This window comes from Erigeron canadensis, chromosome 7, assembly GCF_010389155.1.
Source record: "Erigeron canadensis isolate Cc75 chromosome 7, C_canadensis_v1, whole genome shotgun sequence".
Lineage (NCBI taxonomy): Eukaryota > Viridiplantae > Streptophyta > Magnoliopsida > Asterales > Asteraceae > Erigeron > Erigeron canadensis.
This window is the reverse complement of record NC_057767.1, coordinates 12,394,793-12,409,923: the sequence shown is the minus strand read 5'-3', so window position 1 is coordinate 12,409,923 and position 15,131 is coordinate 12,394,793. Positions and strand designations below refer to the sequence as shown.

Genomic DNA, 15,131 nt, shown 5'->3' with positions numbered 1-15,131 from the left:
TGGTTTTTATAATCCTTGATTATGTGAGGGATAATTGATCATTAACTCTTGTCATATATGGTAAGAAGAAAAAGAGAAAGACAGAAAGAGTTAGGGGCTGAGATGTCGTTCAAAAAAAGTAAAACCAAAAGGAAATGATTTAACTATGGTTATCTAATTAATGTTAGTTGTATAACATGGAATGCCACATCATGTGCCATGTAAGTTAGTATAAAATATTTTGTAAAAGTGTTAGTCATTCTAGCATCTTTCTTCTGTTTAATGTTGTTATTTTTCCGGTGGCTCCTTTGTTGGGGGTTCTGGTCAGGGACGGAGCTAGAATATTTTTTGTAAGGGGGCAAATTTAAGAGTCGTTTATTATATTTATTAAAGCAATCTCTAGGGAAAAAAGTTTTTAAAAAATGGGCTCTAGCCCAAGAATGAAAAAATGGACTCCTAAAAGAATTTTGTTAACGTCGGGGTTACTCAGATTCTCAATGATCAGTTGAGAAGACCAGGTTTAGCTCGGCTATGTAAATATCTATCTTTTACATGAACATTGGTCTTTGTAATTTTGGAGTAATGATATACAATTTAGCCTGGACATATATTTTTTATTACATGACTATTGTGATTACTATAATATACTCATAGTAATTTGAAAAGAAAATAATATTTTCACATACAACTATACTATACTATATTAATGTATAATATATATACCCAAGCAATATAAATACTTTCTTCATTAACCCTTCAACTTTACCCCTCAAGTCACCTCTAACTTGGAGAATCCACTCTTGTTGAACCTCTCTTTTTCAACTCTAATAAAAAAACAAAACAACTCAAGATTTTTACTCTATCTATAGAAAATTATCTCAATACTAATGCTTACAACATACGAACGTACATCCAAAGAAGAAACTTATGACAACTACCGTCACATTTTTTTGTATTCATTTGTATGTATTTTCTATTTATTTATAGTTCAAATATAACTCTAAAAAATTACATTGCCCTCAAGGTAAAGCCGTCTCTGGTTCTGGTTATTGTTGTTGCTTCGTTATTTTGGCGACCCCCTTTTGGGGTTTCTGGTTACTGTTGTTTCGTTATTCCGTTGACCCCTTTTTGGGGTTTCTGGTTACTGTTGCTTCAGTTTTTCGGCGAGCCCTTTTTTGTGTTTTCCGGTTAACTACGAGTGCTTTTATGCTTATTTATGGTTATGTGTATATATTTTTAATATTGCCGTTAATTGTATGTTTATGATTAGCTTGGTAGTGTTAATTGGCAGTGTTGCCGGAATTTTTTTGTTGGGGTAGTGTTGCCGTTTTTTGTTCCATTAAATCAATAATGTGGCTGAAAAAGTAGTATCATGTCAGTGATGAGATCGTTGGACAATTAGGTTGTCGGTGTTACGTTAAATGGGCGATGATGATACAAAATGTTTGTAAAAATGAAACTCGGATAATCAGGGGCGTATCATGGCGGGGTAAATTTTCGGGTTAGCAGCCATGGTGTCTTCGACTTCCGAATTCCTCAGTCCTCACCCCCAACTTCTGATTTTTTTTTATAAAAAACGATCACTTTTACAAAATCCGGCAACCGATTATTTTTTCGGTCATTGACATTTTGACAAGTTTTGACCAAAACCCCAACCGTTCACGTGGTGCGTTCTTATTGGAAGTTGATTTTACCAAAACTTGTCAATGTGCCACTGCACCTTTGTGCTAATATATTTGAAGGATTTTTTTGTTAACAAATTTTATTTATATAAAAAAGCAAGTTTTTATTTTTAAGATTTTTTTTTCACGTCGTTATGGTTTTACTAAAAACCATGTTCCATCTTTTATTATTATGAAGACACTAGTAATCAAAATTTGTCATTTTAAGATGATGTTGTGATATCCATATTAGAAAAAGTAACTCCTTTATGTGTCTTCCGCGTGATGATATCAACTAACAAATTTGAAACTAAAAAACATATACGTATATACAAACTAGCATTATACCCGCGCAATGCTGCGGATGCTTAAAAAATGGCGGTTAAATGTGGCGATACCTTTTCGTTGTCTGGATACACAAATAAACCCATAGGTGGTATATATTTGTATTTCATAATGAAACAAACCCCCCATCTATCAAACGAAGACATGTGGCATCCAATCATTGAGAGACGCGGTGGCCGATAGTGGTTTTAATATGGATTGGGGAAAAAAATAATTTACTATGTATTCTATGCAGTACAACCACAAAATTCCATAGACAAGAGACGCGTTATGAATTGGAAGGGGCACGCGAAATAAGTTGGTAGAACACCCCCTAGGACCGAACAACGGCGTTCCGCATGAAAAAGACAAAAAGGAATGGGCTATTACGCTTAGTCTTAGAAAATATTGAACTAAGTTCATCTAAGAGGTTCTAAGAAGTTTCTCCAATTTAACAATCAACTAAAGTCCAATGCATAATAAATAAAGACGAGACACACCATGAGTCTCAAGACTTTAGCTAATGATCTAACATGTGTCGATAAATCATGTTATATATGAGTATATATCTAAAGATATGGATAGGTTGAGGTGGTTACGTTAACTTTTCCTTAAATACTTGATATATGCAAAATCATACATATAGTTTAACATCCATAATCATGCATAATTACTCAAATGTCATTTTACACACCCTATATACATTTACCTATATACTAAAAACGAACTTGATTTTTACTACCTTTTAAGCACAATGTACAACTTCACCTCTTTACAACTTTTTAAGCATAGTGTACACCTTTTTCAACACAATCATATACGGGTAATACATGAACCATCACCAATATTGATTGACCATATTCAGAATTTACATATACGTAGACTATTAATCCTCAACCATCATCATCGGTAACCACCATCGTAAACACCGTCGTTCACCACCATTATCTCAACATGTATACAACTTTGTAAGCATCATGTACAACGTTTACCGCATAAACAAATACACACAATATACATAAACCACTAAATCTTAAACCACCATCAGTAGCCAGTAAGCACCGTTGGTCACCACCGCCAGTAATAACGACCATTGATCACCAAGAACCCAACGAACAACTTTATCCGCCTCTTAACATCGTCACTCTTTCAAATCGTTGACTTAAATCTATATGTAAATGTAACACCCCAAAATCTAGTGTAAAATAAAAAGTATTGTATGAATTTTTAACCAACAAGTGGTATCAGAGCACGGTTTAAGAGATTTAAGTCTACCAGTAGTTGGTTACTTAAACTTAAACCGAATTATAAGCTAGCTATAAGATCATTATAGAACTGCTTATGCTCTTTTATGTTAGAAATATAATGCTTCCTTTGATAGTAAAGTATGGTCTATGTATGAATTGCCTTTAGTTATGATATTGAACTAGATACTCATTGTGCTAAAGACAAATATGTAGAACCGTATTAGATTCTAGAAAAATTAGTTGCCTTGTAGAATTATATTAGATTTCTTTGCAGAATTTGTTGCCTATAGTTTTACAAAAGAATTATTAGTGCATAGTTAAAGTGGTAATCTCTTAAACTGTGCTCTAATACCACTTGTTGGTTAAAAATTCATACAATACTTTTTACTTTACACTAGATTTTGGAGTGTTACCGTAAATCTGTAGGTAATAACTAATAATGATAATTTTGAACTTACATGCTTTTATCTGAGAATATTCAGAAAATTATTGGGAAATTTATGTAAGAAAAATTAAAATGATAGTGAGATGAGAATATGTACTACGCAATACGCACTACAATGGAAGACCCACTTGATCATTATGTTTGTTTTTGAGATGAGAAAGAAATTGGGAAACTCTCTTTTGAATGTAGATCAATTATTTGAGCGCCCAGACACACTGAATCTAAATGTGTGTAGTTTCAAATTGCCACCCGTCATATTAGAAGTTTGGACAGAACCGATGTTGTCATTTTACTTCATCACAGTGTACTAAAATTTTATGATTTATGATAATTAATATAAGAAAATACAGATGTTATATATCTCAAATGTGTGTTTAAGTTATCTTGGAGCTCAAACCCATTTTTACCCAATCAAATAAGAGATGTTAAAGAACTATATAATTAAACTAACGTTTCATATTGTAAATTTTGAATAGTCTATTTGATAATCTATTGAACTCGCAACGTATATGGGTAGTAATACATAAGGATTAGTTTTTACAATACTAATATACATGGAAATGATCACTTATTAGTACTAATTCACAGTATTGTTAATGTTTTAGTACTAAGACACTATATCGACTATTTACTTGAAAAAAATATATGCTATATGTAATATAGAAATTAAACGTCATACAAGATTCTATTTCTTTAGAAACACATACCTAACTTATCTTTATGTAATAAATTTGCGAATTACCATCCTTCACAAAATGTATAAAATACGATATGATATAGTATTTGATATAGTATTGATATAGTATTGATCAACACCAAGTTTTAACTATACACTACCAAACATGATGGGTCAAAACTTATAAATAATTCATTTGCGGCCCCGGTGCAACGCACGGGGTAAGAATACTAGTGGATAATTTAAATATGTTTCTAAAAATGTATTTCTTTCATATGAAGACATGATATACACTTATATAATATTCATATATTATTGACTTGTATATTTATAAAAGGATGGTAATATAAGGTTGTTAGGTACCCAAACTTAGGTGTAACTCACATAAACTTTTTTAATCGATAAAATTCATGATGCTCAAACATTTATTTATTAAACAAAAAAATTATCTATACTATCTATGATATTATATAAAAATTATATACACATGTTAAAAAGTTTACATTTTTGGGACATGCGAAATTATCAATTTACCCTTAATGAATTAATCACCATCAACCCTTAATATATATTAAATTACATCATTAGTCCATTATATTATAAAATATCTCTACTAACCCCTTTAAATAAAATATTTTTACTTACACCAATTGATGTCGCCACCATCGTCACCGTTCGTCGTCACCATACCGTCATCGCCGGCTCGCCGCAGTATTGCGCGGGTACTATACTCGTTTAAAATTAATATGTGAGTGGTTTCACACCTAAGCTTAGGTGTTGAACAACCTCATTTTCACTTTTCTCATTTATAAATTATTGATTTATAAAATTTATTATTGATTATTATCATTATTGATGTTATTATCATTACAAGTAAATCATAATCAGTAATAGCCTAAATCACCTTCCGTGTATACAAAGTCTAAATGACTAAATCTATATATTAATCTAGTTAAAATTGTACTTGTAATAAATATAACTTTTTACCTTTATTATAAACCTATTGCTAGAAATTATTTTATTATTTTCGCAAATTCATAATGCAAAATAGTGACTTGCCACTTAATAATCTCCGACCAAAAATACCCCTTACACCAAACAACATCACAACTGTCATCCCAACAAAGAATGAGGGTTAATCAGTCAAAAACCATACAAACAATTCCTCTTTCTCCTCTCCCTTTGCCTCTCTTTCTTTTTCTAACAAACCACCATTTTTATGCCAAAAGCCTCCCCTAATTCTCACCAAAATTAATGCCAGTAGAAAAATAATTATTACACTCCCACCTAATTAAAGTTTTAATCTTTTTGTATTTTTAAGAAACCCCATTATTTTTTTTGTGTGTCAAATGTTACAAAATAATATAAATTATAATTAACACTTCTTTTTGGCTGTAAATACAAGGGATTGAATTAAAACTTTGTAAATAAATTAAATTCCCATCTGGGTTTTTGTTTAATTTGTGGTGGATATTTTTAATTTCATATAAAGTGTTAATCTTTTTGATTTATAAGTGTTGAAAAAGTGTTATTTTTTTACTGTTGTTAATAGACTCATATTTATTACAATTTTTAGATGTAAATAGTGAATAAATAGTGAGAGAATGAAAGTTGAGGAAGTAATTTGAGTTTGATTATGGAGGAAAATAGTGCAGATGATCAGGGTTCTGGATGGCTGCAAGTGAAAAAGGTGTTTAATTTTTGTACAAGTGCTTTTTGGTTTGTCTATTCCTGTTAGAATTTTGAAGTTTGATTATATTGTATATAATTATTGGAATTTAGTGATCTTTTTGATTTATGATTAGTTTTATAGCTATGTGTGTCTTCATCTTCATTTTAACTTTATTATAGTGATTATAATTAAATTCAATAATGTGAGTTGTATTGGTAATTATGTTCATGCTAATGTGATTATAACATGAGGTTTTGGGCTTTTTCAAGTGATTCATGCTTTTACCAAGGTTGTTTATTAATTGGTGAATTAGTCCATATGCTGGAGTCGACCGTGCCTTAGTTATCTTAGATTTTAGCTCATTTTCATTTTCTAATGATTGCTATATTTGCTTGAAAATTTGTTTGATCCGATTAGAATTACTGTAATGAAATGCCTTTTTGTGGTATCCTAGTATCTTAAGGTATATGCTTTTAGAAAAAGTATGTTAGCGTTCATAGCGAAACTAATATAGTAGATATAGTATAATACTATAATGTCATTCCCCCAAAAAGTTTATACTATGATTTCCTTTATACTTTCTTAGTAAAGGCTTCACTTATGGGCGACAGGGAGATACCTTGGCAAATTTTATAAATCATTAAAACTTACGTACTTATGGAAAGTTAAAACCATCAATTTTTGGCCGAAATATACCTCGCAAGGCAATGAAAACATATTAAAACAGCTAGACATCAACAGAAGCCATTGCCTACAAACCAAATTCCTTATGATTACGACTAGGGAATATCGCTATCTGTAGTATAAATGTTGCACTTCGACTTTACCAATTCCGTTTCATTTATGAGGCGTTGAGGCTTTACGGTAGAAAGGAGAAAAGTTTATATGTATTCCATTGCCTATATTTTAGTAAGAGAACTCAAGCATACACGTAATTATATATGGTCTTGTATTTTTGTTTTGAGTTATTGTCAGGATTTTATTTATCTTATCTGATAAATATTGCAGAAGCATCGAAGCAATTCAAAGTTTTCTTTCCAAGGATGGGTGGGAGGGTTATCTAAGAAACAGAATTCTAATGTTGTGGTCCACGAGGATCGACAAGTACATAATGAAACTTCAGTTGTTAACCATAACGAACCAATTTCAATAACTAAAGATTCCAGTACACTTGATTCTACTAATTCAAACAATATTGATAATCTTCCTACCGAAGAGAAGAAAGATGTGAACTACCTTGATAAGTGTGTAGTTAGCCATGTCAATGACCATGAACCTCTACAAGTTGATAATCTTGCTGCGTTACCAAAGATAAAATTTGGTAATTTGGATGATGACGATGCTGTTATTGGCATAAAATTTGGGGATATTGGAAACGACATTACTGAAATTAGTTCTGTTGAACCAAAAGAAAAGGAAGTTGAACCAACCATTGAAGAAAATTTTAGATCAGAAGAATATGAAGAGGTGAAGGAGGTCTCATCAGAAGACATTAGGGTCAAATTTGTAAACGAGGAAGTGGTTAGTCAAAGTGATATTATTTTTCAAGTCCCGGGTAACGACTTAAGAACCAAAAATCCTGAAGCAAGTGGCTCAGAAAATGTCACGAGTCAGGATTCAAGTCTTTTACATGATTCTGAGATCATGTCAAATGAAAAACCGATAGCAGGAGTTCAGCTCACTCCAGAACTCAATGACGTACCGGGAGTTCCGATTATGGATGCGACTGATTCAGGTCAAACTGAAGAAGGTGAGAGTAAAGAGCGGTTTAGGCAACGGCTTTGGTGTTTTCTATTTGAGAACCTTAATCGGGCTGTTGATGAACTGTATCTTTTATGTGAACTTGAATGTGATAAAGATCAGATGAAAGAGGCCGTTCTTGTTCTTGAAGAAGCAGCATCTGATTTTAAAGAATTGAAGTGTAGAGTCGAAGAGTTTGAAAAAGTAAAAAAGTTAAGTGATAATCCAACAATGACCATGAAGTCTGAGCAACGCAGGCCACATGCACTCTCATGGGAGGTTAGAATGCTTTTACATTGCTTTATGAAGTTGATATTCTGATAATGAGTTTGAATCCTGGGATGCAATGATTATGTTTATCTAACTTATTAGGGGTCGGATTAGAATTGTCTCTGCAACAACAAAATTGCATATTTTTCGGGAATGAACTACATTGTTTACCCTTCTTTTTCCCTGTCTAAATATTAGTTATTCACATGTTTTTTTGGTCAAACTTCTGCTAGGGAAAAAAGTTCATTTAGCTATTATCATTATCATTTTTATTTCACTTCATCAATAATTAATTTATAAGACAAATATTTCTGTAGTTGGTTAAATATAAGTTGTCAACATAGTATTAAAACGTCAGTTTTGACCATTTTACATTTTAGCTACTTGAATACTCAGATTTGCAATAAGAGATTCAATCGACACCAACTGCCGAAGTGCTTTTAATTTAAGCACTACTTCTACAGTATTTTTTATAATAACTGATTATAGGATGTTTATCTTTCCATTATTACATTATCGGTTTCAAGAAGCCTATCAAAACAATTCCTTACTATTATAAGCTACGTGTTACATTGCTCTTTTCTTGATTTTGTGATTGCAGGTGCGTCGTATGACGACGTCACCGCACAGGGCTGAAATACTGTCTTCATCTCTCGAGGCATTTAAGAAAATTCAACAAGAACGAGCAGACATGAATAATAACAATTCTTGGAAAACTGGATTTAGTGATTCTTATGACCGCTCTAGAAGTGGCAGCATATTAAATAAGCATCTCTCTAGAACTGACAGGGCAAGTGGTTCTAGAGAACCAGCAATGGATTCAGGAAAACGTAGTGGAGTTATGGTTCTTCCTAGACAAAACTCAAGTAGGGGAAAGAAGAATCCTGAGCTTGGAAAGAACAAGGAAATGGAGAAAGCAGGTTTGAAGAAAGATAATTTTAAATCCGTGGATCAACTAAGAAGACCAACTTATATATCAGAAAGAGACAAAGAAAAAACAAACAATCTTAAAGATGCATCTTCTAAGTCAATGGATGCATGGAAGCAAAAACGTAACTGGGTAGATGTATTAGCATCACCATATTCTCCATCTTCACGTTTCTCACATTCACCCGGCATGAGTAGGAAAAGTACGGAACGGGCTCGTATTCTCCACGATAAGTTAATGTCACCTGAAAAGAAGAAAAAGACATCACTTGATTTAAAAAAGGAGGCAGAAGAAAAGCATGCACGTGCCATGAGAATAAGAAGTGAGCTAGAAAATGAAAGACAACAAAAGCTTCAAAAAAGCACCAAAAAACTTAATCGTGTGAACGAATGGCAAGCAGTACGTAGCACGAGGCTGCGTGAAGGAATGCACGCTCGCCACCAACGTAGTGAAACTCGCCATGAAGCTTATTTAGCTCAAGTTGCAAGACGAGCCGGTGATGAAAGTACTAAAGTTAATGAAGTCCGCTTCATTACTTCATTAAATGAAGAAAACAAAAAACTTATGCTGTTACAAAAATATCAGGATTCAGAATTGAGAAAAGCCGAGAAATTGAAAGATTTGAAATCGAAACAAAAAGAGGATATGGCTCGGGAAGAAGCAGTGTTGGAAAGAAAGAAACTTGTTGAAGCTGAAAAAATGCAGCGGCTTGCAGAAACACAGAGAAAAAAGGAAGAAGCTTTGTTAAGAAGAGAAGAGGAAAGAAAGGCATCGAGCGCAGCCCGTGAAGCAAAAGCTATGGACCAAATGAGGAGACGGAAGTTTTTAGCCAAAGCCCAACAAGAAGAAGCTGAGCTATTGGCTCAAAAATTAGCCGAGCGGCTCAGAGAAAGTGAACAAAGAAGAAAGTTCTATTTGGAACAAATTAGGGAAAGAGCTTCAATGGACTTCAGGGATCAATCTTCGCCTTTATTAAGACGATCTTTGAATAAAGATGGCGCGAGTAAATCAGCTTCATCCATTGGTGGTGAAGATGATCAGCAAGTTAGTGGTGGTATTGCTGAAGGTGCTGTGATTCCTGCTAGAAACCTGGCATTACAGCATTCTGCTAAAAGGAGGATTAAGAAAATTAGGCAAAGGCTAATGGCTTTCAAGTATGAACTAAGTGAACCTTTTCTGGGTCCCGAAAGTGCAATTACCGGATATCGAGCGGCTGTAGGAACTGCAAGAGCGAGAATTGGGAGGTGGCTACAGGAGATTCAAAGACATAGGCAGGCACGAAAAGAAGGGGCGGCGAGTATTGGCCTAGTGACTGGTGATATAATTAAGGTATCTGAATTGTTTCACTATATATATATATATATATATGGGGACAATCAAATAAGAACAGTCTTAAAATAAGAACATGGTGAGAACACTTAAAAACTACATTTTGATGCATTAAAAGTCCATAAAACTAACATAATGCATAACTGATTATCATTAATCAAGTGTTTAACAACACATTGGTCTCTCAAAATCGAGAAAATCATGTTTTTTGTTTTGTGCATCCATCCTTGGATGCATATTCATCAAAATGATGCATCCAACAAAAAACGTGATTTTTTCGATTTTGATGGATCAATGTGTTGTAAAACACTTAAATAATGATAATTAGTTATGAACTATGTTAGTTTTATGGATTTTTAATGCATCAAAATGATGTTTTTAAGTGTTCTCACCGTTCTTATTTTCAACCTGTTCTTACCGGAGTGTTATCCTATATTTTAATATATTTTCCATCCCAAAGAAAGAAGTGAAATTTCAAGTCCTTTGTTGCAAACTTCACATTTGTGTCTATTCTCATACTTATAATTCACCATAAGTTAATTTATAGGTGGGTAATTCTGTTGGTAATTTCATTATGAAATTGTAGAGATCTTCCTTTCCAAAATACTCAGAATGCATAATTGGTTAAAGGTGGGTAATTCTTTTGGTACATGTCTAACGGATTGGGTTGACCCAAAACACTTTGATCATAAAATTTATAACTTAAAGCAACTGTATAACAGGGTTTATGCTTTGATAAAAACACTTTAGGTGATTTTTGAGTTTTCTGCCAACCCTTTTGATAGCAAATGTTTTGAATTTGCCACTCTTTGTTCAATTGCGGTTCTTAACTTCTTTTGAAAATTCAAAGTAATCATACTAAGTTTCAATACTATATTTTGTCCGTTGGTAGCAAAGTATGCAACTAGATTGTGGAACATAGGGAAACTAGTTATATGTTTGCTAAAATTCTATTAACATTATGCTGTCTCTGTGTAATAGTTTTTGGATGGAAAGGACCCTGAACTGCATGCTTCTCGCCAAGCTGGTCTTCTTGATTTTATTGCTTCGGCCCTGCCAGCTTCGCACACATCCAAACCCGAAGCTTCTCAAGTAACCATATACTTCTTAAGACTTCTAAGGGTAATTCTGTCTTTACCCGCGAATAGAAGTTACTTTCTAGCTGAAAATCTTCTTCCACCAATGATACCCATGTTGGCAGCAGCCCTTGAAAACTTTATTAAAATTACAGCATCATCTTCAAATGTTGGTGCCAGTAAAACGCTAATTGAGAATTCTGAAACAATATCGGAAGTCTTGGATGGATCTTTATGGACTGTGGCAGCCATTATTGGTCATTCAAGCTCTGATGAACGCCAGCATCAAATGCAGGATGGTTTGATAGAGCTTGTGATTGCATATCAAGTTATTCATCGACTGAGAGATCTTTTTGCGCTATATGATAGGCCGCAAGTAGAAGGCTCCCCATTTCCTTCGTCAATTCTTCTAAGTATCAATTTATTGGTAATTTTGACTTCCAGAAATAGGTCTAAATCTTCGATTGACTGGGAATCTTATCCACTTAAAAGGATGCCAATAGATCAATCCTCTACGGAGGATGTAGATCTGGGAGGTTCTTTATTCAATTTAAGTGAAAATGATGAATCATCTTCCAGATGGTTGCAAGATGTTCCTGAGGATCGACCATTGGATGACATGTGTAAGAAAGATGAAAATAACATGGTAGATAGTGGTGGAGAACAGAAGAATGGAAATACATTGAAAAATAAACAGCCTGTAGCATATCTTCTCTCGGCTATATCTGAAACGGGGCTGGTCTGTCTCCCTTCTTTGTTGACGGCTGTGTTATTGCAGGCTAACAACAGATTGTCCTCAGAACAGGTAAAAATCCTACCAACGGCAAGTTGAGTAATGGGTTACAATGGGTAGTTTTTTGTACAAGCCAAAATGTGTAGCTTAAGGATGAACAGAAACATTTTTTTCAAAAAAAAATCACTTTTACATAATTTGTATGCCATTATGATCCAAGGCTATTATAGTTCAACAATAATCTAAATTACTATAATAATATTATTCAGGACGGTGACACTTTCTGAATCTTTGACCCATTTGACCTATTTTCTTGTATGCTATTATAATTTTATAATTCTTTGTACTAGTCAAATGTGAAGTTAATAAAAGGTTAACCAGAAACACTCTTTTTGTCAGATTTTTTCATTTTATATAAATTTGTGGCATTATGATCCAAGACTATTATAGTTCAATAATAATCAAAGTTCTATAAGAAAATTATATAGGAGGGTTTATGCATTAGGTACACTTTTTGTGGAGCTTTTGACCCAATTGACCTATTTTCTTGTACGCTATTATCGTTGTATTATTCCTGTTTAACTAGTCCAAGCTTTTATATCACTCAAATTGGCTGATTCAATAGTAAATGGGTCCAATTGGCTACATCCTATTGTATCTAACATACTTTTGTACATTGTAGTGTTTAATAAATGTGATTTCCTATTTTGTCATTGTAAATATGTCATCAACTAATGGTTATGATACTTGTTGGTCTCGTTCATGTATAAATGTGATAAGCGTTATAGACTACGTTGAATTTATTTCCATATATAGTTCATAGAATCTGTATTGCTTCTAGTACCATTAACAGTTGTTAACTATGTATATAGGATATGCACAAATTTAAAATACCTTATCACTCTTTTGAATCCTATCTTTTTATTATGCAAGACAATACGTCCCTATAGTCATTGCCGAGTAGAAAACTTATCTGTTGACCGTTCTTTTCTTTTCTTTTTTTTTTTAAATCTATCATATGCTTTTCATTGTAGGATTATAATTTATAAACTGTCTCATTGCTAAATAAAATCAGATGGTAAATTCAGTTTTATCATGTAACTGGTTATTATAATGATATTCTTCTTTTTACTACCAGGCTTCGTATGTTCTTCCGAGTAATTTTGAGGAAGTAGCAACTGGGGTGCTGAAGGTTTTGAACAATTTAGCTTTGATGGATATTAACTTCATCCAAATGATGCTAGTAAGCACACTTCCATTTCTACTAGTTGTCTTAAGTTTTAGCAACTCGTCCACGTCTCACTATGAAACTGATTATGTGTTTCTTTGACCCGAGCAGGCAAGGCCAGACCTAAGAATGGAATTTTTTCATCTGATGAGTTATCTTCTTACTCATTGTACCAGCAAGTGGGGAACAGCTACTGATCAGGTGGCTTTACATTCTTCTAATTATAAATATATATTCCTTTAATTGTGGTGAATAAATTCTATCTAGATTTAACTGCCTACCTATCGCTTTACATGTCTCAGACTGGTCTGCTTCTGCTTGAATCTTTGTTGCTTCTCGGGTATTTTGCTATGTTCCATCCTGAAAATCAAGCTGTTCTTAGATGGGGAAAGAGTCCCACAATTCTTCACAAGGTTACTTTACATATCATTTAACCTTTCGATTTTCCGTAGGCAATTACAGCCTTACAGGTGATATGAATGTGCCAAATGAGGTTAAGTCCATCTCTAATGGGTCAATGGGGTAAAACTGAAAAATTAGCTTCCAATGTAGCTCAGTGTATTTCTAAATATCAGATATTAGGTGTTTTTTTTCATTATCGTTGACTTGCTGCTTATTTACTAGATTAATAATTTAACAAGATGGACAAAGGTGTTTCTGGTCAACCCAAACACCCCCCTAAAATTGACATTCTACCCAACCTGCCCACTCTGCCACCTCTAATATAGGGTTTCACAGGTATGCGATTTGCCATTTGTTTTCTTCAGTGACCCCGAGTTAATGCCAGTCTTGGCTGGAACGCTAGTAGCAGCCTGCTTCGGGAGTGAGCAGAATAAAGGAGTGGTCCAGCAAGAACTTAGCATAGAGATGCTCCTTTCTTTGCTTAAATCATGCAAAAATGGCTTGCCAAAATCCCAACCTGCCCCAATAGATGAGTCTACCGACCCAACTCAGTCAGGCACCGATTCAAAAAAACTTCACGGTGACTCCTCTCAACGATCAAATAGGAGAATCACACGTGTTCAGTCAGTAAAAAGTGGTGCACTTGGGAACAGCAATAGAAGTGTAAAGATTCGGAATCAGAAAGATGGAAGCAAATCAACGAGGGGTAGTGAAGCGAATTCAGAAAGTTGCTCCAATATGATGCTCTATTCAAGATTTCCTGCAAGTTTTATTGACAGAGCAGAGTCGTTCTTCTCATCAGAAACACCAGTTTAAGTGTAAATGAATTTTCTTGTAAACACAATTTCCCAAGTTAAATAATAGAGGCAACATAAGCTTTTGATCTCCTTCTCATTTTTGGTTTAGTATACGAGCCCGTTGTTTATGCTATCTATATCAAACGACAAATTATATTGCGACAGGGTGGCAAACAGGAGCACCCTAATTGGCCTAAAAGCAGTTTCAGTAGTGTCGGGGATCATGTTGAATATGAAACTTCTCTTTCTAATCGTGGTAAACTTTGTGTGGGTTCTACCACATCGAGTCAGTCTTGAAACTCTTACTGTCCAAACTAATATATCTGCAAGTATATGTGAACATTTCTCTTTCTAACCTAGATAATTAGTTTGATTATAATCATAAAATTCCAAGGCTCTACTACAGTTGAACAAATGGATCAGCTCCAAGGAATTAAGATAAACAAAATTCTACCAAAGATTATGCTTTAATGTTAGTTTGTAAACAATCAATAGCATTTAAGAATCTCTGTTCTTCCCTAAAGTTAAACCGTGGGTCAACGGCATCTCGTCAAATCTCCATGAATTAAGAGATAGCAGGATGACAGTGTACCTTTCTACAAACTAACGTTCCAATGTTATTTC

The 15,131-nt window shown here is 33.7% G+C and overlaps 1 protein-coding gene across 2 annotated transcripts; it reads left to right on the top strand.

The window, feature by feature from the left end:
- The first annotated feature begins 5,781 nt into the window (after nt 1-5,781).
- On the top strand, nt 5,782-14,597 carry LOC122606826. Of its 2 annotated transcripts, none has more exons than XM_043779698.1 (8): nt 5,782-6,022; nt 7,013-8,023; nt 8,616-10,271; nt 11,253-12,152; nt 13,219-13,323; nt 13,420-13,509; nt 13,611-13,721; nt 14,076-14,167. In XM_043779698.1, the coding sequence occupies exons 1-8, from the start codon at nt 5,969-5,971 to the stop codon at nt 14,076-14,078; spliced, it is 3,930 nt and encodes a 1,309-aa protein (XP_043635633.1). In that variant the 5' UTR covers nt 5,782-5,968; the 3' UTR covers nt 14,079-14,167. The 2 variants fall into 2 exon arrangements, with proteins under 2 accessions (XP_043635633.1, XP_043635632.1); XM_043779697.1 differs by having other exon boundaries at nt 5,810-6,022; nt 14,047-14,597.
- The last annotated feature ends 534 nt before the right edge of the window (nt 14,598-15,131 follow it).